Source organism: Mustela nigripes, chromosome 10, assembly GCF_022355385.1.
Source record: "Mustela nigripes isolate SB6536 chromosome 10, MUSNIG.SB6536, whole genome shotgun sequence".
NCBI lineage: Eukaryota > Metazoa > Chordata > Mammalia > Carnivora > Mustelidae > Mustela > Mustela nigripes.
In genome coordinates, this window is record NC_081566.1 from 23,920,098 (window position 1) to 23,947,464 (window position 27,367).

Genomic DNA, 27,367 nt, shown 5'->3' on the forward strand with positions numbered 1-27,367 from the left:
CTACAATTCAAATGGATTTAAAAAATATAAATACTTGAGATTTACTGGCACCTTTCTATTATGCTGTATTTGAGACACAAAGATACTACCATTGATTGAAGCAGAACTGCATGAAGGCACACACAATGAATTTAGGTCACTGGAAAGGCCAAAAGAGCACTAGCCATATAATAGCAATATAGGAGACTCTGGGAGAACACAATCTCATGGTTAATTCAATCTAAACATTCCTTTAGGCTACCTAAAGCAAAATGGAAGAGGACGGAGCACACTGAAGTTATGAAAGGGATATTTAGTGCAAGGTTAAAAAAAAAAGTACACCTATAAAAAATATTTCCTTGCCCACCCAAACGTACATCTGCTGCAGATTTTAAGAAAGTGGCTACTGAACTGGGAGTGTTTCTGTGGTTGTACAATATCATTGTTTTTAAAAACCATTATTCTGAAAAAGATTTCTCATTCCATTTTATTGAGACCTTTATAAAATGGTGTTAATTCTTAGAATAATGAAAACTGTGGAATAATAGGAATCTAAGGAAGAGATATGAAAAGGAAAAAAAATCAGTTTTTATGATTACCTTAAACAAAGAGCTATAAAAGAGGTAATTAACAACACAACTACACAGCAAATTGGACAGACTTGCAAATATCACAGAGCACCTCTAAAGTGGTTCAGGGATAAAAATCGCTGATAAAGCAGTATACTGCCTCATCAGGTAAGTATGGGGGGCAAGTTACTTCATCCATTAAAAAAGGAGAGGAATTCTCTGCCTGGCAAATCTACAATCTGCCATTACAGAGACTGTAGTCTGTATTTGTTTGTTTTGTAGATAACTGAAAATAACAGACTTACTGAAAGAAAAAAAAAAATCCAGTATAAATAAGAGTATCAAATATGGAAGGCAGACAGAAGTTCAAATCCAAGCTCTACTTCCTACTAGCTCCACAAATAAGTGAAACCATATGATAACTGACTCTCTCTGCTTGACTTATTTCACTCAGCAAAATCTCTTCCAGTCCCGTCCATGTTGCTACAAAAAGTTGGGTATTCATCCTTTCTGATGCAGGCATAATACTCCATAGTGTATATGGACCACATCTTCCTTATCCATTCGTCCGTTGAAGGGCACGTTTCCATAGTTTGGCGACCGTGGCCATTGCTGCTATAAACATTGGGCTACAGATGGCCCTTCTTTTCACGACATCTGTATCTTTGGGGTAAATACCCAGGAGTGCAATTGCAGGGTCATAGGGAAGTTCTATTTTTAATTTCTTGAGGAATCTCCACACTGTTCTCCAAAGAGGCTGCACCAACTTGCATTCCCACCAACAGTGTAAGAGGGTTCCCCTTTCTCCACATCCTCTCCAACACATGTTTTTTCCTGTTTTGTTAATTTTGGCCATTCTAACTGGTGTAAGGTGATATCTCAATGTGGTTTTAATTTGAATCTCCCTGAGGGCTAATGATGATGAACATTTTTTCATGTGTCTGATAGCCATTTGTATGTCTTGATTGGAGAAGTGTCTGTTCATATCTTCTTCCCATTTTTTGATATGTTTGCCTGTTTCGTGTGCATTGAGTTTGAGGAGTTCATTATAGATCCTGGATATCAACCTTTTGTCTGTACTGTCATTTGCAAATATCTTCTCCCATTCCATGGGTTGCCTCTTTGTTTTTTCGACTGAGCTGTTGTGACCCTGGGGAAGTTTTTCAATTTCTTTTGTCTTAGGTCCTCATCTCTAAAATAAGGGCAATAACTGTATCTAGGGACGTATTATATGAGAGGCAATGTTAAAAATGCTTTATAAATAGTAAGCACTCAGTAAATGTTGGTGATGGTGGTGATGTGTGAGAATTTGGCAAGTTTAATTTCCTAAATTTTGAACAATGTGGAGACACCAAGTTCTAGCACACATTCAAAGATTTTAGAAGGTTGTTATCCTTATTAAGCTATGCCTATGAGGGTTACTCAAGCTGATAGTCCTAATAATCAAAATCTTTACATGTCTTCTAGACGGGACTGCAAACCAATACAACTGATTGCATATGCTGTACACAAAAAACAATGGAGCAGTGAACAGCTTGGACTTGAGCCAAACCGCTCAAGATCAAACACCATTTTTGCTATTTACTAAGCCATATGACCTTGGGCAAGATTATTTAATTCTCCCTGTGTCTCATGTTCTTCATCTAGGAAGTGGTGATAATAATTATCTTATACGGTTACTATAAAGATTTTAATGAGATAATGTACAGAAAGCATCTAGTGCAGTCCTCAAAACACATTTGCTATTGTCATCATCTACAAAAGAAAGACATCTCTGACTACTAAGATTTGATTCTATAGAAACAGTATTTAAATTAGTTCTTACTTTTCAATATTTTAAGATTCTTAAACTGCCTGGGCATTTGAGCCTACACTTTGTACCTTGCCTCAATATAAGTAAGACAAAAAAAAAAAAAAAAGTGAATTTAGCATTGGATCTTTCCAATTGTCATTGATGTAAAGTTAGAGATGACCAAAAGTACCTTATCAAAACCCACTGTAGAACTGCTTTCCCTGCTTAAAACAAAAACAAAAAAGAAAAACAAAACTGATTTCCTTTTAAGCAAGTTTACTTCTTACCTGTCATCTGCATTACGAAGGGATGGAAGCCGAAAGCTAGTGTTTCTGTCAAGCTTTGACTGGCTTTTGGTCCTCTTGATGGAGCCTTTCAGGCGCTTGCTGAAGAACCCCTAGAATGAAAAGGCAGAAGGTGATGGGAGAGAAAACCAAAAGAGCAACTTTGCTGTCTCCTTACTCCTCTGCACCACCTCTGAAAAAGGTATTAAGATTTTTATAATGAAGACCAGAACAAGAATCCAGCTTTTCATTTTTTAATTTATAAGTAAAAGTTGCTTGGAATCACTTGGTAATGGGATGAAAAATATTTTTCTTCTAGGATAACTGGGATAATTAAACTTTTGATAACACTTACCTTCTTATTTCTTAAACATTTTCTATAGCAGCTATGGTAGAGAAACCTCTAACATTGTTAATAGATTTTTAAAAAACACAACAGTGTAACAGAAAAACATATTCCTTTCTCTGAAGAAGTTTCAATTGAAAAGGGCATCTAGTAGGTAGTTTTCTGAATTAAATTAAGGGAAGAAAGGAAATGAGAACAGCATGTGCATGAGTGCACTAGAGGAATTTTAAAGGATATACTGATAGTGAAGAGAGAAGCTTTATTCTAAGAGCTGCCCCCCCCAAAAAAAAACCAAAAAACAAACGAAAAACAAACCCAAAAGTAAAAGCAGAAAAAATAAAACTCCACAACCCTCCCCCAAACCTCTCAAAGAACACAAAAAAGAATTATGTAATTAGTATAAGGTAATGTGTTGGCAGTCTCAAAAGTGTGAAAATTTGGTCTACAAATCACCTTGGATATATTACTTGAAACTTAAGTTTTAAATGTAGCTAAATTATCTTGAAATACGTATCACTTATGAAACAACTGAAACATCTAGACTTCAGAACAAAGTAGTTTACAGTTTTTGGCCCCTGCTAGCCTCTTACTACTTCCACTAAACTATCTAGAGCTCCTTCAACATTTCCTAGTCTTAGCACCTGGTAACAATGAGCATCCAATGAAAGTGTGTTGATTAATGAATACAATGCATGCATGAATGATGACAGTCACTGCTTTCAAGTAGCAATCATATTGTTGGCAGATGAAAGGACATCTTACAGAAGTATACCAAACCGTCTTGAGAAAAAGTTCTAATTCAAAGAAAAGTATTTTGATGTTGGGAAAATGACTCTTTCTAATCACCTTGCAAGAAATATTGTTTTATATATATATATAAAAGCTACGTACAATAAACATTTCCATAAGGAAGACAAATAAATATGTCAAATCTTTTATATTCTTTTAGTTATCACCAAAGCCCACTTGTTTTGGGTGAAGACTGTATTATTCAAGATACACTGGGTTACATTTATCTAGTCATCTCCCCATATTAATAGCACGAAACATGTTCCACATCTATCTATGAGCCAATCGACTAAGGGAGATGGATGCTTGACTCTGTGCTACTCTCACATGGGGACTTGGGCTAAGGGAGGCTCCTCCTCTGCTCATCTATAGTTGGTTCAGCAGGAGAAAGGAAATGTGACAAGTTATATCCTAGTTCTTAAACCTTCATGTCACTTCCAGTCTCATTTCATCAGACAAAGTCATGTGACTTTCTGTCACCTGATTTCCGCGAGGAAAGGATATACAATGGTATTCTGTATCCAGAAAGAAAACCAGGACTATCTGGTCAACAGTAATGTGGACCACCACAGTGCTTACCCACGCCAAGTATTCTGCCAACACATAGGCATTGCTCCTTTCATTTGAGAATAATGTAAATGAACTTATTTGGATCAGAAGTAAACTATTTAGCTCACTGGAAAAAAATACTTATGTTATTTCTTGTTATTCCTGTAGCCCAAAGAATAAGCATAGAGACTCTTGGAATATACCACATAGACGTAGTTCCCTAGGCAATTTTTATTATAGGTGCATAGAGATTGACTGGAGGGAATAAAACAAGAAAACAAAACTGTTTTTTACAGTACTACATTTCTTTTTTTATTTTGTTTTTTAAATTTATTTTTAAAAGATTTTATTTATTTATTTGACAGACAGAAATCACAAGTAGGCAGAGAGACAGGCAGAGAGAGAGCGAGGAAGCAGGCTCCCGCTGAGCAGAGAGCCTGACTTGGGGCTCGATCCCAGGACCCTGAGATCATGACCTGAGCTGAGGTCAGAGGCTTTAACCCACTGAGCCACCGCCACCCAGTTGCCCCTGTTTTTTAAATTTTTTATTTAAATTCAATTTAGTTAACATATATTGTATTATTAGTTTCAGGAATAGAATTCAGTGATTCATCAGTTGCATACAATAGCCACTGCTAATTACATCACCTGTACTCCTTAATGGCCATCACCCAGTTAGCCCATCCCACTCCCACCTTACCCCACCGCCCCTGCAACCCTCAGTTTGTTCCCTATAGTTAAGAGTTTCTTCTGGTCTCATCAAATACTAGCCAATAGGATTCAACAGTACATTAAAAGTATTATTCACCATGACCAAGTGGGATTTATTCCTGGGCTGTAAGGTTGGTTCAACAACTGCAAATCAATCAGTGAGATACAATACATTAATAAAAGAAAGAACAAGAACCATATGATACTCTCAATAGATGCTGAAAAAAACATATGACAAAGTACAGCATCCTTTCTTGATCAAAATGCTTCATAGTGTAGGGATAGAAGGTACATACCTCAATATCATGAAAAGCTGTCTATGAAAAACCCAAAGTGAATACCATTCTCAATGGGGGAAAAACTGAGAGCTTTTCCCCTAAGGTCAGGAACATGGCAGGGCTGTCCACTATCACCACTGCTATTCAACATAGCACTAAAAGTCCTAGCCTCAGCAATTAGACAACAAAAAGAAATAAAAGGCATCAGAATAGGCAAAGAAGTCATCAAACTCTCACTCTTTGCAGATAATATGACACTTTATGTGGAAGACCCAAAAGACTCCACTCCAAAACTGCTAGAACTCATACAGGAATTCAGTAAAGTGTTAGGATATAAAATCAATGCAGAGAAATCAATTGCATTTCCATACACTAACAACAAGACAGAAGAAAGAGAAATTAAGGACTGGATCCCATTTACAATTGCACCCAAACCCCTAAGATATCTAGGAATAAATCTAATCAAAGAGGCAAAGAATCTGTACTCAGAAAACTATAGAATACTCATGAAGGAAATTGAGGAAGACCCAAAGAAATGGAAAAATCTTCCTTGCTCATGGATTTCAAGAACAAACATTGTGAAAATGTCTATGCTACCTAGAGCAATCTACACATTTAATGTAATCCTTATCAAAATACCACCAACTTTTTTCAAGGAAATGGAATAAATAATCCTAAAATGTATATGGAACTAGAAAAGACCCCAAATAGCTAGAGGAATGTTGAAAAAGAAAACCAAAGCTGGTGGCATCACAATTCCAAACTTCAAGCTCTATTACAAAGCTGTAATCATCAACACAGTGTGGTACTGGGAGAAAAAAACAGACATACAGATCAATGGAACAGAATAGAGAGCCCAGAAATGGAACCTCAACTCTATGGTCAACTGATCTTCAACAAAGCAAGAAAGAATGTCCAATGGAAAAAAGTCTCTTCAACAAATGGTGTTGGAAAAATTGGACAGTCACATGCAGAAGAATGAAACTGGACCATTTCCTTATACCACTCACAAAAATAGACTCCAAATGGATGAAAGACTCAATGTAAGATAGGCATTCATCAAAATCCTTGAGGACAACATAGGCAACAACCTCTTCAACCTCAGCTGCAGCAATTTCTTCACAGAAACATCACCAAAGGCAAGGGAAGCAAAGGCAAAAATGAACTATATGGACTTCATCGAGATAACAAGCTTTTGTACAGCAAAGGACAGTCAACCAAACCAAAAGACAACGAACAGAATGGGAGAAGATATTTGCAAGTGACATATCAGATGAAGGGCTAGTATCTAAAATCTAGAAAGAATTTACCAAACTCAACACCCAAAGAACAGATAATCCAATCGAGAAATGGGCAGAAGACATGAACAGACATTTCTGCGAAGAAGACATCCAGATGGCCAATAGACACAGGAAAAAGTGCTCAACATCACTCAGCATCAGGGAAATACAAATAAAAAAAAACCACAGTGAGATACCACCTCACACCAGTCAGAATGGCTAAAATAAACAAGTCAGGAAACGGTAGATGTTGGTGAGGATGTGGACAAAGGGGAACCCTCTTAGACTGTTGGTGGGAATGCAAGCTAGTGTAGCCACTCTGGAAAATAGTATGGAGATGGCTCAAAAAGTTGAAAATAGAGCTACCCTATGACCCAGCAATTGCACTACTGGGTATTTACCCTAAAGATACAAATGTAGTGATCCGAAGGGGCACGTGCACCCAAATGTTTATAGCAGCAGTGTCCACAATAGCCAAACTATGGAAAGAACCTAGAAGTCCACCAACAGATGAATGGATAAAGAATGCAGTATGTCTATATATACATACATACGTATATAAAGGCACACACACACACACACACACACACAAACACAGAGGAACATTATACAACCATAAAAAACCCGAAACCTTGCTGTTTCCAATGATGTGGATGGAACTAGAGGCTATGATGCTAAGCAAAATAAGTTAATCAGAGAAAGACAATTATCATATGATCTCATTAATATGATGAATTTGAGAAACAAGACAAGACACAAGATGATAGGGGAAGGGAGGGAAAATGAAATAGGATAAAACCAGAGAGAGGGACAAACCATAAGAGACTCTTAATCTCAGGAAACAAACTGAGGGTTGCTGGAGGGCAGGGTGGGGAAGGGATGGGGTGGCTGGGTAATAGACATTGCAAAGGGTATGTGTTGTGAATTGTGTAAGACTGATGAATTACAGACCTGTACTCCTGAAGCAAGTAATACATTATATGAAGTAAAAAAAATAAATAAAATTATAAATCTTAAAAAAGAGAGAGTCTCTTCTGGTTTGCTTGCCTCTCTGCTTTTATCTTATTTTTCCTTCCTTTCTTAAATTATGCATGTCAGTGAAATCATATGGTATTTGTCATTCTCTGACTTATTTTGCTTAGCATAATACCCTCTAATTCCATCCACATTGTAGTACATTTTTCTTTTTTAAAGATTTTGTTTGGAAGTAATCTCTATACCCAATGTAGGGCTACAACTCTGAGATCAAGAGTTGCATGCTCTACCTGAGTCAACCGGGCTCCCCTAAAGTATCCTATTTCTCAGAGACAGGCATTTTTCTGGTCTCCTCTACAATCTTAGTGTTGCTAGGGAAAGTCACTGTCATTTGTTCTCCAAGGCAAAGGCTTTATTTACTACTTATTTTGATTCAATCAGGATGAGTCACCACGTTTGCTCATAAATGTAGTCAGCAAACCAGATCTGTGTTTATGGAATTCTATTTGGACTGTTTATGGTTGGTTCCAAAACCACTGGCCTAAGTATAGATTTGGCCCAAGGATCTGCTCTAATATCATATATAAATATATTTCTAACAAAAATACAGTTAAGCAGTTACCTGGTAATGTACTAGTAGATGTTCACTCCTACAGTACTGTACTTTTTGTGGCACTTACTATATAGTACTTTCTTGTTTTAATCCATTTATTTAATAAATATTTGTTTTATATCTATTTGTTGTAAAGCATTATACCAGATATTGTAAGGGAATCAAAGATAAAACAAACACAAATTCTGCCCCCATGGAGCTTATAGTTTAATATGGGATTTGGAAACTAAATTTAATATATATAACACAATTAGGGAGGTAAGTGTTCCTAATGTCTGGCATATTTAATCACAAAATATGTTTCTTTGAATCTAGCACACCAATGATTTTAAGTCATGCTATGATTTTATGTACACTAAGAAAAAAGCTACCAATTCAACTATAACACAATGCTTCATCACTTAAAATTTTTATTTTGGGGCGCCTGGGTGGCTCAGTGGGTTAAGCCTCTGCCTTCAGCTCAGGTCATGATCTCAGGGTCCTCGGATCGAGTCCCGCCTCGGGCTCTCTGCTCAGTGGAGAGCCTGCTTCCCCCTCTCTCTCTGCCTGCCTCTCTGCCTACTTGTGATTTCTCTCTGTGTGTCAAATAAATAAATAAAATATTTTTTAAAAATAAAATAAAATAAATAAAATTTTTATTTTGTACTAAGAAAGGTTTTAAAAGACTTAGACAGGTTTTGTCATATGTACACATAAATTGTCAAGGTATTCCTAATGCTTCTTTTTTCTGAACAACTTTTTGACTTGGGGTGGTTGTTCATGTATTTCTACAGAATATCATCCTGTATCCTTTCAAGAATGTTGTTGACAGAGTATCTGAAAAGAGTAACTTACAGGGATGTTAAAATATGAAAAATGTGCATCTTAGAATTGATAATATAATATTATTTTAGAGAGGTATATAGGAACTAATATTAGGATTTCAGAAAAAACAAGGCTACATCATCCAGAGAAACAAGGGGAAGTTATACAGAAGTAGAATATGCTAGGTCCCAGTGGGTAGACAAGATTTGGGTTTGAGGTGCTGAGAAGCAAGGGAGCACAGCTTGAGAAATGCCATGGAGATGAGAACACAATGAGTATCCATAGAGTAGACTTAGTCTGGCTGGTATATGATTAGAAATAGTGAAAAACAAGGTTGGGAAGGTGGTTTGTCCACCTACTAAAGCAGACTTATTGCTCCTATTGGCCCTTAAACTTTTAAGGGAAGATGTAATGCTTAACATCAACCATAGTATCTAAACTTTAGTGAGCACTCAATGTGTATGTGAAATTATGGTTGTTCTGGGAATACAGATAAGGGAAAATCCAAGACAGCCAAGACTGGTCAGTAATATTTCACAGAGGTAGTAGAATTTAAAACAAAATTGTTCTTATGGTCCTTGATAAAACTGAAACATGGTTTTCACCTGAGAATATTGTTTAGCCTAGGCTATGAAGGTTGGTCTGGCATTATGTCTATTCAGCCAAGTGGTCTCTCATATGTTCACGAAGACCACATAACTGAACAGATAATGCCACTAAAAACTCCCTATCTCCACGCTAGTCTCAGCTTCTGCTATGCCTCTGTCCTGGACCGACTATGCAATGAGCCAGCCTTCCAGTGACATTAACCCTGCCAGGAAACCTCAGAATATCAAATATGCCCACTTGCTCACTGCCCCTTCTGAGAAATTCCTTGTGAACAGATCACTACCCTTTGCACCAAGCACTTCTTCTCTGACTATAGCTTATTGGACCAACAGTGGGTAACTGACCTAATAATCCCTAAAAGACGGGTCTGGTAAGAGTCCTGCCTGTAGGATATGGTATCACCTGGTAGATACCAAAAATTCTAGGCTGACTCCTGGCCATTCTCTGCTTCATGCTTTACCCTCCGCAGCTCTGAAAGCTTGAAATTCTCTACCTTCTCCATGCATCTCTGCTACTGCTCATATTCCCTCCCTTCTCCCTGGCTAAGTCATCCTTTCAGACTCAGCATGATCTCTTCTGGAGTGTTTTCTGACATGTCCTACAGCTTGCTCTAGATGAGGGGCTTTTATGCTTCTGGGTATTCCAAGTCAACAGAGTTAATCTTACATTTAGCACACTGCATGCCTGCTTAAGCGCCAACAACCTTCCCTCTAAACTCTGAACTCAGGGCAGGGATTAAACAATCTTTGCCTCCCCAGAGTCGGTCTGATATCAGGCAATTTTTAGGGGTTCAAGAAGTGTCTGCAGAATGGAAATAACACGGGCAGTGAAATGAAAAGCCATTGCAGTGTTTTTGATGCAAGTACCAACGTAGAAAGAGCAGGCAACTCTGAATCAGAAAGTGTGTCTTCAAATCCTGGCTCCAATTTCTCCTATTGAATGACCTTGGACAAGTCACAACTTCCAAGTTTCAGATTTCTTACCTGTAAAATGGTGAATAAAAAATCATCTTCCTAGGGCCATTCCAAAAAATAAGATAACTGAATGGAAAAGTATTTTTAGAATAATGGAAAATGGGTCCCTGTAAGTATGAACTGACTGTGAATTTAGGGGGAGAGACTCCTGAATAGGTGAGGTAGAATCATGATTTTTTTTTCCACCTTAGAAACTACAAGATCAGAGGAAGGGAAGGAAACTAAGTATCAGTTCCACGAGTAGCAAAGATTTTGGCTCTTTTGTTCAGTGGTGTATGCCAGTGCCTACAGGGATATTTGGTACATTGTAAGTGCTCAATTAACATTTGCTGACTGAACGAATTTACTGAAGGTTTCCTGGATATGAAGCACTGGCTAGGTGCTTTCCAATATGTAATACTGTGCAACTGATGCAACAACTCCACAAAATAGCTACTCAGCAACTTGTCTTAGGTCACACAGTTAATGGATGAGGAGTCAGGATTTAAACCCAGTATATTGAAAATACTTAAAGTTTCATGTATTTATTGAGCACCTTTTATTGGCCACATACTTGAGGTACTTGAGATGCTGTTAGTGAACAAAACAAACACAAATCTTTGCCTTCATTAGGCTTCATATACTAGTGGAAAGAGACAGACAATAAGAACATAAATTAGTAACAGACAAGTGCTGTAGAAAAACAGAGCCATGTAAAGAGCTAAGAATAGAAAGTGGTCACTATAGATCTTTTGAAGAAAAATGACACGGACTAAAGACTTGAAGGAGGTGAGTTAGCCTGCAGGTGTAAGAAGGGAAAAGCATTCCAGGCAAAGACTTTAAGACAGAAGAAATGCTGATATGTTTCAGAAACAGCCAAGAAGTCAGTGTGGCTGGAGTGAAGAAAGCAATGGGAAGGGTTGTGCTGGTGCCAGTAGTGGGTTGAGTGGGCAGATCCTGCAGGCCATTGCGAGGCCATCTTGCAGGCCTTACCTTTTACTCTGGTTTCTAAGGAAAGCAACAATAAGAGACAAGACCATCCAAAATGGTCACAAGTAAGTATTTGCTTTTTTGAGAGAAGTAACTTCAGCTATGAAAATTAGAAACATATACTGATTTAACATGGTTCGGAGTAAGAATGTGTGTTATGGGAACCATTCATTTTCTTTATCAAGAGTAGATCACTTATCAACAGCTGGGATACACAGACGATGTCTGACTTCCCAGGTCACATGGGCTGCTAAGTGGCAGAGTTCAACTTCAAGCCCAGGCAGCCTGACTCTGGAGCCCTGGTTTTTTTAACCACTACACTATACTGATTCTCCACATTCTCATTCCTCTTCAAAATACTGAGGGAGGAGCAGAGATGTCCTTCAGCAGGTGAATGGATAAAGAAGATGTGGTTCATATATACGATGGAATATTACTCAGCCATCCAAAAGGATGAGTATCTACCATTTACACCAACATGGATGAACTGGAGAGTATTGTGCTAAGTGAAATAAGTCAATCAGAGAAAGACAACTATCATGTGGTTCCACTCATGTGGAACATATGGATCACGGGACAGGAGGGGAAACTGAATGGGAAGAAATCAAAAAGGGAGCCAAACCATGATAGAATTTTAACTCTGGGAAATAAACTGAGGGTTGCTGGAGGGGAGGTGGGTTGAGGGATGGGGTAACTGAGTGATGGACATTAAGGAGGGCACATGATGTGAGGAGCACTGAGTGTTATACGCCAAGTAATGAAGCATCAAACACCACATCAAAAATTAATGATGTACTATATGTTGACTAACTGGATTTAAATAAATACAAAATAAAGATATATTCCTGGGGCGCCTGGGTGGCTCAGTGGGTTAAGCCGCTGCCTTCAGCTCAGGTCAGGATCTCAGGGTCCTGGGATCGAGTCCCGCATCTGGCTCTCTGCTCAGCGGGGAGCCTGCTTCCCTCTCTCTCTCTCTGCCTGCCTCTCCGACTACTTGTGATTTCTCTCTGTCAAATAAATAAATAAAAATCTTAAAAAAAAAAAAAAAGATATATTCCTACAAAAGGTAAAAAAACAAACAAACAAAATATTCTAGGCACTATGATATAATGCATTTTCTCCAAGTGTGCTGTACTTAATTTCTATATAGCTCTTATTACAGAATTATATACCACAGAAAGAAAGAAATGTACTATGACAATTTGAAAATACGAGGGGGGAAAAAAGAAGACAAAATGCCCACCAGTATGACATCTGACTTAGAAAATTTGCCAGTAGGGCTCCTATCTATATAATTAAACTGAAGCAAAATCAAAACCCTACTGAAATTACTTTTATATGTAACTGATTCCATGGTCATTGTGAGAAAAAAATCCAAATACAAAATTTAGAAAGAGATGGATATCAAGAGGAAAATGCTTCTTTCACATCAAGGTATGACATCTATGTCTTATGTGGCTTTGAGGAGTAGAAGATGCTCCTACAAGCTGACTTTAAAATCCAACAGCATCAACGGAAACAAAGGAAAAGACTGCAAATAAACTGATCTCACCCTTCTGACACCAACCTAATCTGAAAACATAGTAAAACCCTCAAAACAAATCCTACCTCATCCAGTCCTCCTTGGAAATACTGTTGCTACAAGCTACAATTCTGAAAAATAGTAGAAAGCTTATCATTTAAACAACTCCATAGTTATAAAGCAAAAATGACTTACTTTAATTAGTTGGTACTCCCTCTTTTCTGCCAAAATAAGGCTTAAATTTAGCAACTGCCAGTGAAAAGAAAAGCCTAATGTTGCCTTTCTCTGGAGCTTGGCAAATGTTAAGAGAATGATAAAAGTTGCTCACCACCTACAAAGTAGAGTAACCCCCGAAGACTGAACTTGGCTATCAGGGCATGATTGGTAACTGAAATAAAACGGCTGCTATGCAACCGCTCTCAGAAGCCTCCAGGATGGTAATGAGCGCCACTGACTTGCTCGCATCCTTGGGTTGCCGCCGGTCCCTTAAGACATGGAGAAGTGGAGACAGAGAAACATATCACCTTTTGCAAAAAAAAACAAGGAAGGTGTGCAACACAAGCCCGTTTCCATCCTGTATGAGACTTGTCTTATAGTGGCCACACCAGGGATTAGGGAGATCTGCATGATTTAACCAATTTTAAGAGCATTTCCTTAAAATAGTACACGACTGACAGTACAAAAAGCTACCTTGTCAACTAGAAAGGACCCAGGTGAGAACTGTTCTCATTCTGGGTTTTAAAAGTTTTTGTTTAATTAGTAAACTAATTTCTGTGTATTTGTGTATTTTAGCAATTCATAGAATTTCGGATTGCAATTACCCAAGAAGGGTGATGTCCTACATAAATTATTCCCTTCCTTACTCATTTAATAGATCTTAGGAGCTCACAGATGTTCTAAAAAATGTTCACTAGAATCCAGCTGTAGACAATTAACAAGGAAGAAGGAAAAGGAAGAGTAACTGAAAATGTTAAACTCTACTTTCCAGTCACCATATTTTACTTCCTTAGTTTATTTTCCAGTTATCAAAAGTCCAAATACAAGGGAAACACTAGGTAGCAAGGATAACAACAAAACAAATCATTGCAAAGTGCTTTTAGTTAACAAGCAGTTTCAGTGTGGGTAATTTCCCCCCTAGTGGGGATTTGTGTTTGTTTTTGTTTTTTGCAAATTAAAGCATCAAAGGAGATGGGGGAAAGGTCCTATAATAAATTACAATTGTTTTTCTAGCCCAGAACTGATGAATCAGAATCTCTGGGTGTGGAGCATAGTGATCTGCATTTTTGACAATCATCCAATGACTCTCTTTTATTAAACAAAGTAAAACATGTATTATGAAACTTCAAAACATACAAAAGCACATACATTAACCACATATCCATTAATCAGATCTAATCCACATCAACATTTTGATACACTATTAGATATTAAAATACAAAAGTAAAATATGTATATATTACAATATACAGACATGTTAATAAATTTATTTTAATATGGTATAAAATATTGATATATTAAGATTTGTTGTGGGGTGCAAACATCTTTTCTATCCCTAAGAATCTTCTTTGTCTTAAGAGATTCATTTTCATTTGACAGAACACTGTTACATCAGATTTCTCTGGATTATTACCTTCCTGTTAAATTTTCTCAAACCTTTTACTTCCAACTTTATATGTTTTAAATGTACCTTTTTGGAAAAAAAAAAAACATTAGGTCTATTGAGGTATAATTTACAAAAGGAAACTTCACTATATTTAGGTGTATAGTTTGTTGAGTTTTAACAAATCTATATACAAGTGCAACTTGAGAAGGGAAGGAATCCTGATGTTTTTTCCTTTCTATGTAAAATAGTTTTAGATTTACAGAAAACGTGGAAAAACAAGAGAGTTTTCTCTTACCCAACTTCCCGAAATGTTAACATTTTACATAACCATAGTAAAATTATGAAAATGAAAAAATGAACATAGGGTAGCATACCAACAAATTATAGACCCAATTCTAACCGTCACCAGTTTTCCCGCCGTATTCATTTTCTATTGTCACTGTAATAAACTGTCACAACATGGTGGCTTAAACAGTACAAATCTATTATCTTACAGTTCTATATGTCAGAAGTCCAACACAGGTCTCACCTGGCTAACATCATTGTGTCTGCAGGGCTATATTCTTTTCTGAAGGCCCTAGGAGATAATCTGTTTCCTGGCCTCCAGAGGCCACCCAGGCTCTTTGGTTTATGGTCCCCTTACTCCCATCTTCAAGGCCAGTAATGTTGTATCTTTCTGAAAGGTTCTGTTTATAAGGCTGCAATTAAAATGAACCCATCTAGACAATCTAGGGTACTCTTTTCACTTCAAGGTCTTTAGCCTTAATCCCATCTGTAAAAATTTCTCTTGCTATGTAAAATAACATATTCACTGATTCTGTGTATTAGGATGTGGACATCGTGGGGGCCATTATTCTACCTTCCTTCCACATATAGTCTATGTAAGTACTTTCTAACAAGTGGGCCATTTAGGTTCCCATCATTCTGTAATCATAAACAATGTTGCAAAGAATACCTTGCACATCTGTATTTTCATACTGATGGATGTGTACCTTCAGGGTAGACTGCTAGCAGTGAGATTGCTGGGTAAAAGGGTAGGCACATTGGTAGCTTTGTCAAAATCCCCTCCAGAAGGGTTGCACTAGTTTGTATTCCCATCAGCAATGTGTGAGAGTGTTTCCCATGATCTCACCAACTAATTTACTGTCATACTGCATAGTTTTTGCTAGCCTAAAAGATAAAATAGTATCAAAATATTGTTCTAATTTGCATTTCTCTGATTATAAGTGAGTTTGAATATTCTTTTTATATGTGCAGGACTGGGAATTACTGTTCATACTTTTTTCTCCCAGTTTTTCTATCGGGTTCTGGTCATTTGTCCCTCAATTTTTTTTTTTTTTAAGATTTTTATTTATTTGACAGAGGGAGAGAGAGATCACCAGTAGGCAGAGAGGCAGGCAGAGAGGGTGGGGAAGCAGCCTCCCCGCTGAGCAGACAGCTCGATGCGGGGCTCAATCGAGCTCGATGCGGGGCTCGATCTCAACACCCTGGGATCATAACCTGAGCCAAAGGCAGAGGCTTAACCTACTGAGCCACCCAGGCACCCCTGTCTCTCAATTTTTAATAGTTCTTTATATGTTGTGAATGTTTTCTCTCAGCTGGTTATCTTTTAACTTTGTTTTATGATGTCTTTTTGCTAAAAAATCTTTTTTAAAAAAAGATTTATTTTAGAGAGAGAGAGAGAGCGCGCGTGCTCATACTGGGGCAGTGGTAGGGGGAGAGAGAATCCCAAGCTGACTATGCCCCGAGCATGAGCCCAGCGTGGGGCTGATCCCACAACTCCAAAGCAAACTGAGTCAGATGTGCAACTGACCGAGTCACCCAGCCACCCTATCACACAATTTTTAAAACCGTTTTTGCCTTTGGCTTTTCCATAACCACTACCAAAAGTTTTTTCCTACATTAAGGTTATCAATCTTTCCTACTGCACTTGCATGGTTTATTTATTTCATTTTATTTTCCATTTAGATCCTTAATCCATTTGGAGTTTATGCTTATGTGAGGCGTGACATACATCTCTAATTTTACCTTTTTTCCCAAATGACCACTCATTTGTCCCTACACTATTTCTTTCAAATGCCAACTCCTCAGGAAGCCATTCCTGATTTCTCTAATAGGAGTTATAGTCTCTTGCCTCTGATTATCTAAGCTCTTTTGTTTATATTACTGGTTTCCTCTGTCTTGACCAATAATTAGTTCTGTTCCCATGCTATATCCCCTACTAAGCCTTAACTCCTATTTTATATCTCCTATGAGTCTTAACTCCTGAAGGCAAACATTATTGAGCTCATATTTGTTATTTCTTCAATGCTTAGCATATAGTGGGTTACTTAATACATACTTGCAGAATGCTAATGATTAATCTGAATTATTAAGAAAAGCCCAATACACTCAAGAAAGTAGTGAAAATATCTAATACATTTAAAGAAAAAAAAACTCCTTGAAATTACTAAAATTAAGCTTAGTCTGTGTTTAAAGAGGAAAAGTTTAGTAACTAGAATATTCACTTCTGTAGACCACTTCAGTTCCTGCTAATGAGATGTTGATTTTCTTATGACTGGCAGAGACTGCTGATCTTAAGTTCACAGAGTGTGAATATAAGAAAAAATGGCTTTAAGGGATAAAATAATGAGAAATGATGGGTCAAAACTAAGAAAGAGAACATTGTCCCAAAGTGAGGTCTATTAGTCTATTGGACAGTCTCCCAGAGGTTATCATGGAAGCCTGAAAAAGCATCAGATAATAGAATGTGAGAGATACTTTCTCATTGTCAGGGGAGATGGACTAGATGAATTTAATTGAAGTTTTCCATCTCTCATTTCTAGGACTCTAAGAATAAAACCATCACAGATGGAGGGGGGCTTTGGAGCCTAGTAGTTATTTAAAAAAAATAAAATTCTTACTGCCTCTGATGAAACAAAATGCACTTGCACTTGAAACTCATATTATGGAAGTGGCAGTAAACAAAAGATACACATAAAACAATAAAATTATTCTTTACTAATGTCCATCAGGATGGCTTTTTAAAAATATATAGAGGGCGCCTGGGTGGCTCAGTGGGTTAAGCCGCTGCCTTCGGCTCGGGTCATGATCTCAGGGTCCTGGGATCGAGTCCCGCGTCGGGCTCTCTGCTCAGCAGGGAGTCTGCTTCCTCCTCTCTCTCTGCCTGCCTCTCTGCCTACTTGTGATCTCTGTCAAATAAATAAATAAAATCTTTCAAAAAAAAAATAAAAATAAAAAAATAAAAAAATAAAAATAAAAATATATAGAATAAAATGGGGAAGGGAAGGAGAAACGCATCATGGACAGAATTTTATTAGGCATATTTATATAACTTCTAGAGGCTATTTCCTAACTGTATTGTTTCTAATGCTGCAAATATTTTTTTCATTATAAATTCATTATAAATTAACATATTGATCCTAAGTATATAGTACTTTTTTTTCCCCTGCAAACTTCCAAGGATCTTCAAATACTGTGTAGTATTTCATTAGCATAAGAAAGGCATCATAGGCCTTAGAGTAGGTCAAACAACTTGCTCTTGGTCACACATGTGAGACACTAACTGAACACACATTAAACAAATATATCTTACCACTCCTTCGCCTGTTTTTGGTACAAGTTCCTAAGCACTAATAATATAACATCCAATACTCTGGCAGAATTCAAAGGTCGGTAACACAGGCCCTAGATCATATGGTCAGAAGAGTGTAGAGACTTTCAACTGATGAAAAAGATACGAGTCCAGGTAGCTAAGGACAGACCATCAGGTTTGGATCTTCACTTCTGCTGGAGCTATTATCTTTTCTTCATTTAACTTTTAAAAAAAGTTGAGAGCAGACCATATTTCTAAGCATCCAATTATTTCTTGAGTAAGAAGACAACTAAGATAGTCTCTATGAGTTACTCTATCATTAATCTCACAGGACTTCCATAGAAAGAAAATTATTCCTTCTATTCACTACATTCCTCCCTTAATCCTTCACCAAACAGATTAATATACACCCTTAAAAAAATTTCACAACGTTGATTAATTTTAAACCATCAACTAATGATGGCGATGTTATGGCTTAAGAGGTTAATGTCTTTGCAATGGGTGTACCTTAGAAATCACGAGTTACCTATACATTAAGTGAGTTTTCAAAAACAGTTTAGAAAAAAGAAAAAGTCAGTCCTGGAATTCTGAGATCAACAAGATATAGTCCTGATCTTCTAGAAGAGTGTTTCTGAGTTGTCTTGACTATGTCTCAAATGAGTAAAATACTGTTGGTATGCATTCCTAAAGTTGTTTACTTACAAAATACAAGAATGTTCTAATGTGTGATTATAAAACATTCAATAACATAAAAATTTAAAGAGTGAAATTTTAAAAATCAAATATTTATTATTTTCTTTCTGCAACTCAGATGGATGCTATAGAGTACCCTCTGAGATATATACATCCTATGCTGGAGACTATCACCATGCAACCAGGCAAATAATGACTCTACAATAAGTACTATCACCAACAAATGTATATTCTTGTGGAAGGACAGGGAAGGTCAAGGCTAATGTCACCTAAACACTGGAGCTGAATTTTAAAGGATGGAGAATACTTTTAGGAAGCATAGAAGGTAGTCTTTTTAGGCAGAAACTACAAAGAAAGCTGAGGAAACTTGTTTAGGGAACTTTTAAATTTGGGGAAAATGGAGCACTGAGATGGAGAACCCTCTAAGTTTGGTGGTTGAGAGATCTGGGGGTGGGGATGGGGATATTGGGTATTAGGAAATGAAACTGGAAGGCCAGCCAAAAACTTGACAATGAAAAGTTCTCTGTGCCAAATGAACTTTGGTTTTTATCATCCTATAAAACACAAGTCCAATTCAAAAGCTTTCAGCAGGTGACTGATGCTTTTTGATGGAAAAGCTAGGTCTGTCTGGAAATATTTAAATGTGGGGAAGCAGGAAAGGAAAGAGGAAATTTGGTCATGTCCATGGGCATGGGAACATAGAGAACTACTAAGCAAGGGAGAGTTAAGTAATGATCAGATGATCAAGGTTAGAGCAGCAGTGAGATGGCTAGAGTGGGGACAGAGATGCTGGAGGTCAGGAGATGAGTTAAAGTCTCTACTGTACGAGATGGAACTGGCTACATATTTTGAGGAGCTCAGTGCAAAACACAAGGGTCCTTGTTTGAAAAGCAGGAACTCAGGGCCATTAAAAGTACTAAAACCAAAACCTTTCCTTTCTTAAGCCGTCTCTCTCTCCATCTGCTCTGGTGTTTTTCATTTGCTATTTAATGTCATGCTCCCTCAGGCACCAGGGCAAGTGCAGACCTTCACAGGTGCCCAGGGCCCCTGCCCATGATTCAGTATGTGGGTGGCCCACTGGATGCCAGGTTGCCCTTCCCGAGCCAATAAACCCAAGTGCCATGCCCAGGCGCAGGGTAGGGAAGTTGAGCCAGGCTTCTTCCCTTCCCACAGCTGTCTCTGCAACTCACTAGGTATCTGGCTTGGGGATGGGCAAAAGGCTTGTTCCAACTGAGCTGTGGCCAGACACCAGTGAAGCTGACAAGCAGGAGCAAGGACAGTCCTGCCAAGTGCTGCCTTGCGGTGCCACAGAGCATGCAGGCTAACCCTATCTTTTTTATGTGTGTAATAAAGGCCCATGCCAGGGTCAAAGAGTGACAGCTAGGGCTGAGTAAGGCAGATGGGAGGGGTTGGTTGGGGTTCCAGGGTTTGGGAGGTAGGCAGTATAGAATCCATCCCAGGGAGGCAACAGAGGTGGTGCCAGGCCTTGGCTCCAAGTCCCAGCACATGCTCCACTGTCCCCTTAGACCATACTTACAGAACATAAAACCAAAGATGGAGCAATAAGAATCTTAGGATGGAAACCACAGAACATTGAACTCCATGCGCAGGGCCTGAGTGCAGGTTCTGTGCACTGGCCTGACGCTCATGAAGCAGGTCCTGGTGCTGGTTCAGGAGAAGAATGTTCTAACAGACAGGGATAATTGAAGTAAGTGGCAGTGGGGCTGGGAAACAGCTGGATGGATGAATTTGGAGAGAGGAGAAGAGAAGAAGATCTGGTAACCGAACTTGGGAGGAAAGAAAATACTATGGTTCTGGGAACTGAGGAAATTTGTTGTACTACAGAGTCAGGAATTCAGGGGGGAAAGATTTTGAGGAAAAACTTAAGTGAATACAGTTTGGGGCCAGAACTAAGTGTTAGTTGAACCCAGAGGACTGTTTGGAAGAAGATTCTCCAATAAAACATCACTTTCTATTTCCTCTTTTGTTGATCATTAATTTCATTACCATACAAAAAGTCAAGGAAAGGTCCTTCTAATATGAAGATCTCAGCATCAACCCATTAAACAAGCCCACATCTAAAACATCATACAAGGCTTTAGAGGTTTCAAAGGTGGACTATATACAAAATGAAAAAAGTCAAGAAGTTTATTTAATAGACATGAATTTGTGGAAGAGATTATAATATAAAGTATACTAGACAAGATACGAATAGCTCAAGATGTAAAAATTTGCAAAAATTAAAAAATATTCATATATGTATATGACTGCCATAATTTTTTTCTTTTAAAACCAAATGTCATGCTTCCTATTTCAATATCTAGTAAAAATGTATGAAGCTACACAAGCTTCCTTGTAGCAGGCAAAATTATGATAGTTTGCATAAAAATGCAAATATCTAAAGTATCACTAATGAGCACTTAAAAAAAACTTGTAGAAAATAAGTAGCCAATATATAACGAAATGCATTTTATTGTCCTTTTCCTCCCCAAAATAGATTTCATTTAATTCAATATATCTAAAATATTATCACTTCAACTTGTACTCAATATTAAGAAGTACTCAGACACTGTTTATGCTTTTTTTTCTCGTTTTCTTAACAGCTTTATTAAAATAAAATTCAGAGACCACCAAACTCACTCTTAAAGTGTACACTTCAGTGGTTACTGTCTATTCAGAAAGGTGTGAAACTGTCACTACTTTCAGAATATTTTCATCACTCCTCAAAGATATCCCATATCAATCAGTAGTCGTTCTCTCTTCAACCCCTGGCAACCATTAATGTCGTTTCTCTCTCTATGGGTTTGCCTATTTCGTACATTTCACATAAATAGGATCCTATAATATGTGGCCTGTTGTGTCTGGCTTTATTCATTTGGTGTCACGTTTCCTAGGTTCTTCCATGTTGTACCGTGTGTCAGCTTTTCAGTCCTTCCTATGGGTGAACCGTGGAGCGAACACGTTTTGTACATCCATCCTTCTTCAGTGGATGGACATTGGGTTGTGTCCACTTTTTGGCTGGTACAGATAATGCTGCTAGGAACAATCATTTCAAGATTTTGTATAAACACGTTTTCAATTTTCTTGTATATATACCTAAAGGTAGAATTGCTAGGTCATATGGTAACTCTGTGTTTAATTTTTCGAGGAATTGTCATGCTGTTTACAAAGTGGCTGCACCATTTTAAATTCCCTTCAGCAATACAGTAGGGTTCCAATTTTTCCATATACTTGTCAACAATTATTACATTCTCTCTTTTTGATTACAGTCATCCTAGTATGTATGAAGTGGTATCTCACTGTGGTTTTGACCTGCATTTCCCCAATGGCCAGTGATGTTGACCACCTTTTCATGTGCATATTAGCCATTTGTACATCTTCTCTGGAGAAATATCTATTCAAATTCTTTTGGAACATTTTCTCCTAATAGCTATAAAAGTCTGACAAACAAATTTGTAGTGATATTAAAATCAAATGATAACCTGGGAATGAAGTTCTTTTAAAATGAAATTAATAGGTGCTTAATATAAAACATAACTTTAAAAATCCAGTGGAATGGTCCTGGCATAGGTTATAGAATTAATGGGCCTGAGCGTAGGAAGGCCCTCAGTGTTATTATGTATCAGCCCTGGTCATACCCTGCTGAGTACAGGTATAGCTGAGAAGTACAAAAATACCTTCTTGTACAGCTAACACCAGCAAAATTGAGAAGTTGGCAAGGTTTCACTTCTCTATCTAGCTTCTTAAGTTCGGTGAAAGAGGAAAGCATCTAATATTAGTTGTACTTAGAGGTTAACTACATGTTACTTTAAGTGGACATTAGCCCTTGAAAACATTTATTTCTAATTGAAATGAAAGGTGTTAAGCCTCCACTCCCCCATTAAAGCAGAAGAAAAATATCTTTGCTTTGAGGAAGAGGGGTTTATAGTATACTCTCCATAAGAACGAGCTATAAGTGAGTTCATCTCATTCTCTCTCTCACAGAGCCCTCTTGTCCTAGGCAGGATTCATTGGTATCATCATTAGATAGCACTGCTGCAAACCTGTTTTATGAAAAACCATAAGTTGAGGACAGCTTCCATCATTCTTTTGATTCTTTCAAGTTGAGAATCTTGGCAATATTCCCTGCCATGCATGTTCCCTTTTCTCTGGGTATTTGCTATCTCCTTTCTATCTCCCTTAAGGGGGCATACCTGACCTTATTCATTTTTTCTCTGCTTCAAATTTTATATTTTCTAGGATATTTATTATTAAAAAATTAAAAAATTATACCCCTTCTGATTAAAAAATTTAAAGGTATAATTAATATTTATATCTTCAGACTCTACTTTTTCTTTACTGAGAATCTTGTTTTTTATATTATTTTTACCTCTGGTAGTCCTATTTTGATAGACATATAATATTAATATATCCATATACTGTATATTCACATATACATGAATATAAATACACTCTCTATTAAAAAGAGGTACCACTGCAGGGGGATCCTACTTTGGATTTTAACTCCACACAGATGGACAGTAAAGAGAGGAGAAGTTGGGTATAGAATCTTTAAATAGCAGAGAACAGAACTTTTGAGAGTCCACGAGTGCAGCTGCAATGAGGAATACAGAAGTTGAAATGGTATATAGCACCTTGGCTGCTATGATTTCAAACTGATTATTTCACCCCTAAGACAGAGATTCTCAGAGGTCACTATGCCACAATAAAGCATTCAGTAAATTTAGACTCGTCATCTGAACGGACGGTGTCCAACACTTGGAAGGACAACTAATATACAAAGCAGCATTTGTGGGCAATAACAGGCCACTGAAAAAAATGTCACTTACTAGTTTCTTATGCCAGACTTGAAGGTACAGAAGAAAGCACTGATGTCTGCCGGGAAGGCATGGACTCAAAGGGGTTCCTAATATATTAACCAATCATTTGGACAAATAGTTCTCAACCATGGGTATATGTCAGAATCACCCGGGAAGGTTTCAAAAAACATAAAATACAGGGTTCTAGTTCAGACATTTTGGCTGAACTAGTCTGAGGTGGAGCCCAGACATTAGTTTTGCTCGTTTGTTGTTTTTGGAGATGTTCCTTAGGGGATATTTAGGTAGGGCCAGCGTTGAAAACTACTGGTTTTGACAACGAACGCTATTTGACCTTTATCAAGTGGGCATGAAGCTTTGTCTCTTTGTTTAACTTGGAAAAACAAAATTTTATTGAAGATCTTACTGATTTTACTTATTCTATTCAAGACAGAGACCAATACCAACTGAGCCTCACATCTCAAAACTTAAGAAAGAATGTAACATTTCTTTTTACACAAGAATTTGACTTAGTCCATATTTATTCTTCCGAGGCTTTACTTCTCTAAAAACTATATAAAGTTTTCATCTTTTGACAGTCTTTTATATCTACTCTATCTGATTGGGAATGCTCAGGTGTCACAGTGACAGGAACAAGAAGGGTTACAAAGGAGTAGTCAGCTACTGCCTTAGCTCAACTATGCTTTCTGGTTGTCTTGGCATATATTTTAGTGCCTGAATTCTTTTAGAGCCAAACTCAAAAGCTAATACAAACGAAGCAGCTGCGACTGCATTGTGTTACATTTACATGGAAGGCCAACTCAGACCATTGTGTTATGGAAATGAGAACACTAAGCCAAACACCTGGCCCGGAACACAAGCAGCTTTCTTTTAGCCAAAGCTAAATTGATGGCATCGTCTAAGGAGAAATGATATAAATATCATAAATATCAATAGTCACTTTATAAATAGAATATTAAAGAAAGAAGCCTGTTCCAAAAACTCAAGCAATATGAAACAAATATATACAATTACAAGGCATTGATCATTTTCCCTTTCTGAATTAAATTTAAGTACCTGGATAACTTTTATTAGTTTACTCCTTTCTTTCTAATCACCCCTGTAATATCATTTCAATATAGTTTTAACAATGGGTAAGACATGCAATGGATGTTTTACTTAAAGGAAAACACAAATATGACAACTGTAAAAAGTCTAGCAAGATGCTAAAGAAAAAAATGAAAAACAGCATCTTTAAAAGAGGCAACAACTATTCAAATGACAAATGGTTCTTGAAGAAGCTAATAGTCAAAACTCAGATCTGCAAAATCATTTGTGAACTTATACATATGTATGGCACCTAAAAGGCTCAAAGAAATATCCACAGAAACAAATCATTAAATAAAGAATTCTATCTAGTTTCACTCCCCAATATAAGTAGGCACAGTATACACTATACACATAAAACACCATAGCCCTGAATTCCAAATACATATTAAAATTTCTCTTGGTTGAAGAAAAAAATGTAACTATTCTGCACAGGTATACTCATTTACTCCAAATGATTGCTTAGTGATGATTAAATGGTTTAGCAATCCATTCGACTGAGATCTCATCAGTAATACCAAGAGAGTAAATCACTTGATTCTGGTCATTCAATAATTCATGCATATCTTATTCATTAAACAATTATTTGCCGAGTGCTAACTGTGTACAAAGTACTGTGTTAGGCACTGAGGTAGCTACAAAGATGAGAGGAGATATTTATTGTCTAATGAGGGACACAACCCACAAACAAACAATTGCAACTGGAATTAAGGTAAAGGAATACAGAATGAACAGAAGAAACAGAAAAACTACCCTGCAGATCTCTGCTTTTCCTTACGGCTATGATTAGATAAAAGTACAAATACACTGAAACATTCTTAAAAACCAAGACCTTGCCTTACCACATGAGTTCCCTCTTATGCTTATTTTTATTTTTAAATGTATTGACTCTGCTGTCTACCACTGGCATAAAGATGGCTTAGACTAAGTAAGAAATACACATGAATACACTGTTGTACTGATTATCCATTTAAGTTTTTTAAAAATATACATTTTGGGAGATGAGATATACAAAGGTTTCGGACTTCCCAGCTTTGGGTTCACTGCTCTAAGTTCTTCCTTGGTTCCTTCCTGCCACATCCAGCAGTCAGCAGGATATAAGCGACTCTTCCCCCTCTGTTTCTCAAGCTAACCTTGACTCTAGAGCTACCAGCAGGCTCAGCTGATAGCCTGGGGTGGGTGCTGGGCTGGGCCTCGGCTGAATGGCAGGCAGTCCCTGACCTCTCACCCTGAGTTGGGATACTGATAGCTAGCGAGAAAGAGTCACTTGGGGAAAAGTTAAGTAATTTACCAAAACTTCACAGTATTTCTACAAATGGAGGAGGGAGAAGGCCCTTTTGGAGAGTCCATGACAAGCTCCTTTTTGGTTTAGTTTCTAAACCAAGATAAATGTTTCAAAAAACCAGTCTCTAAAGCTTGCCAAATTTAGTTAAGCTTGACAAACAAACAAGAAAGTTAATACAGTCTTGCCCCAACCTACCTCGCCATCCTCCTCTCTGGCCATTTTTGCTACGTGCTTTTTGGCTCATGCCTCACTGAGCCCTTTTTATGTTTGCTGGGTGCCTCAGTCACTTCATGAAGTGTGTCCTTCTAAAATGCTAGTGTCTCAGCTTGCACTAGTCTTCTTCCAGTCAAGTATTTTCACGCAGCTTTTGAAACAGCTCAAATACTGGCTCCCCAGCAAAGCCTCAGCTTACACAATGCATTGTTAAAAATCTGTGTCACCACGCTTATCTACCTCCTTATGAATCTGGTCACTTTTCTGTCTCTTGCTCCTAGACTAGAAAGGCTCTGGGAGTGGAAAATTCTGTTGTGTTCATTTTTGTTACCCCAGGACCTAGTGCCAACAGAGTGTCAATAATTGGTGGATCACTAATATTTTGCCCAGAGTAAGCACTCAGTAAGTATGTCACTGTCAGTAATTTTAGTCAAGGCTTGCTAAAAACTATTCATCTGCTCTTTGGTATTTGCCTGCAAATGGAGCTGGGAAGAACAGGCCCTTTGGAGAGTCCACTGGGTAATTAGTGAACCTGCTGTCCACCACGGTAAAGACACCTGAATCCTAGAACCACAAGAACTTGTGCTTAAATCTCACTTCTGCTCCTTCAGAAAGTTAACATGGATCATTTCCATGGAAACAATCATGTTAGTAACATGAGATACTGTGTAATAAACTTAGTTAAGTATCTCCCAGTTTGGTTCCTTTTTGTATTGCTTTCCCATATTCAGAGACTCTGTTGTGATATTAACTACAAAAATATTTTGTGTTGACATGAAAACTAGACATAATTCTTATTGGCATTACATTTAAGTCACATTAGCTACTGGTATTATATGGAAATTTAAAACATACAGTGTATTTCCACAGACATCCAAGTACTGCAGTGCCTCATCTAGCCAGCAATATTTTGGTTTCTTTTAAAAGAATATCAATTATTTATCTAGCATTATCATGGAATAAGGTATTTCACAAACCAGATTTTTCTGGATAACAAGTTTTATAAGCACCACATATCTTCAAGGTTTAAAA

At 37.5% G+C, this 27,367-nt stretch overlaps 1 protein-coding gene across 8 annotated transcripts in view; it reads right to left on the reverse strand.

Moving 5' to 3' along the window:
- The window catches only part of RASAL2 (RAS protein activator like 2), a 361,328-nt gene that overhangs the window by 61,848 nt on the left and 272,113 nt on the right, over window positions 1-27,367 (reverse strand). For all 8 annotated transcript variants that reach the window (XM_059412834.1, XM_059412833.1, XM_059412832.1 and 5 more), the window contains one exon: window positions 2,628-2,737. In XM_059412834.1, the coding sequence (XP_059268817.1) occupies window positions 2,628-2,737 (110 nt within the window). The remainder of the gene's footprint in view (window positions 1-2,627; window positions 2,738-27,367) is intronic.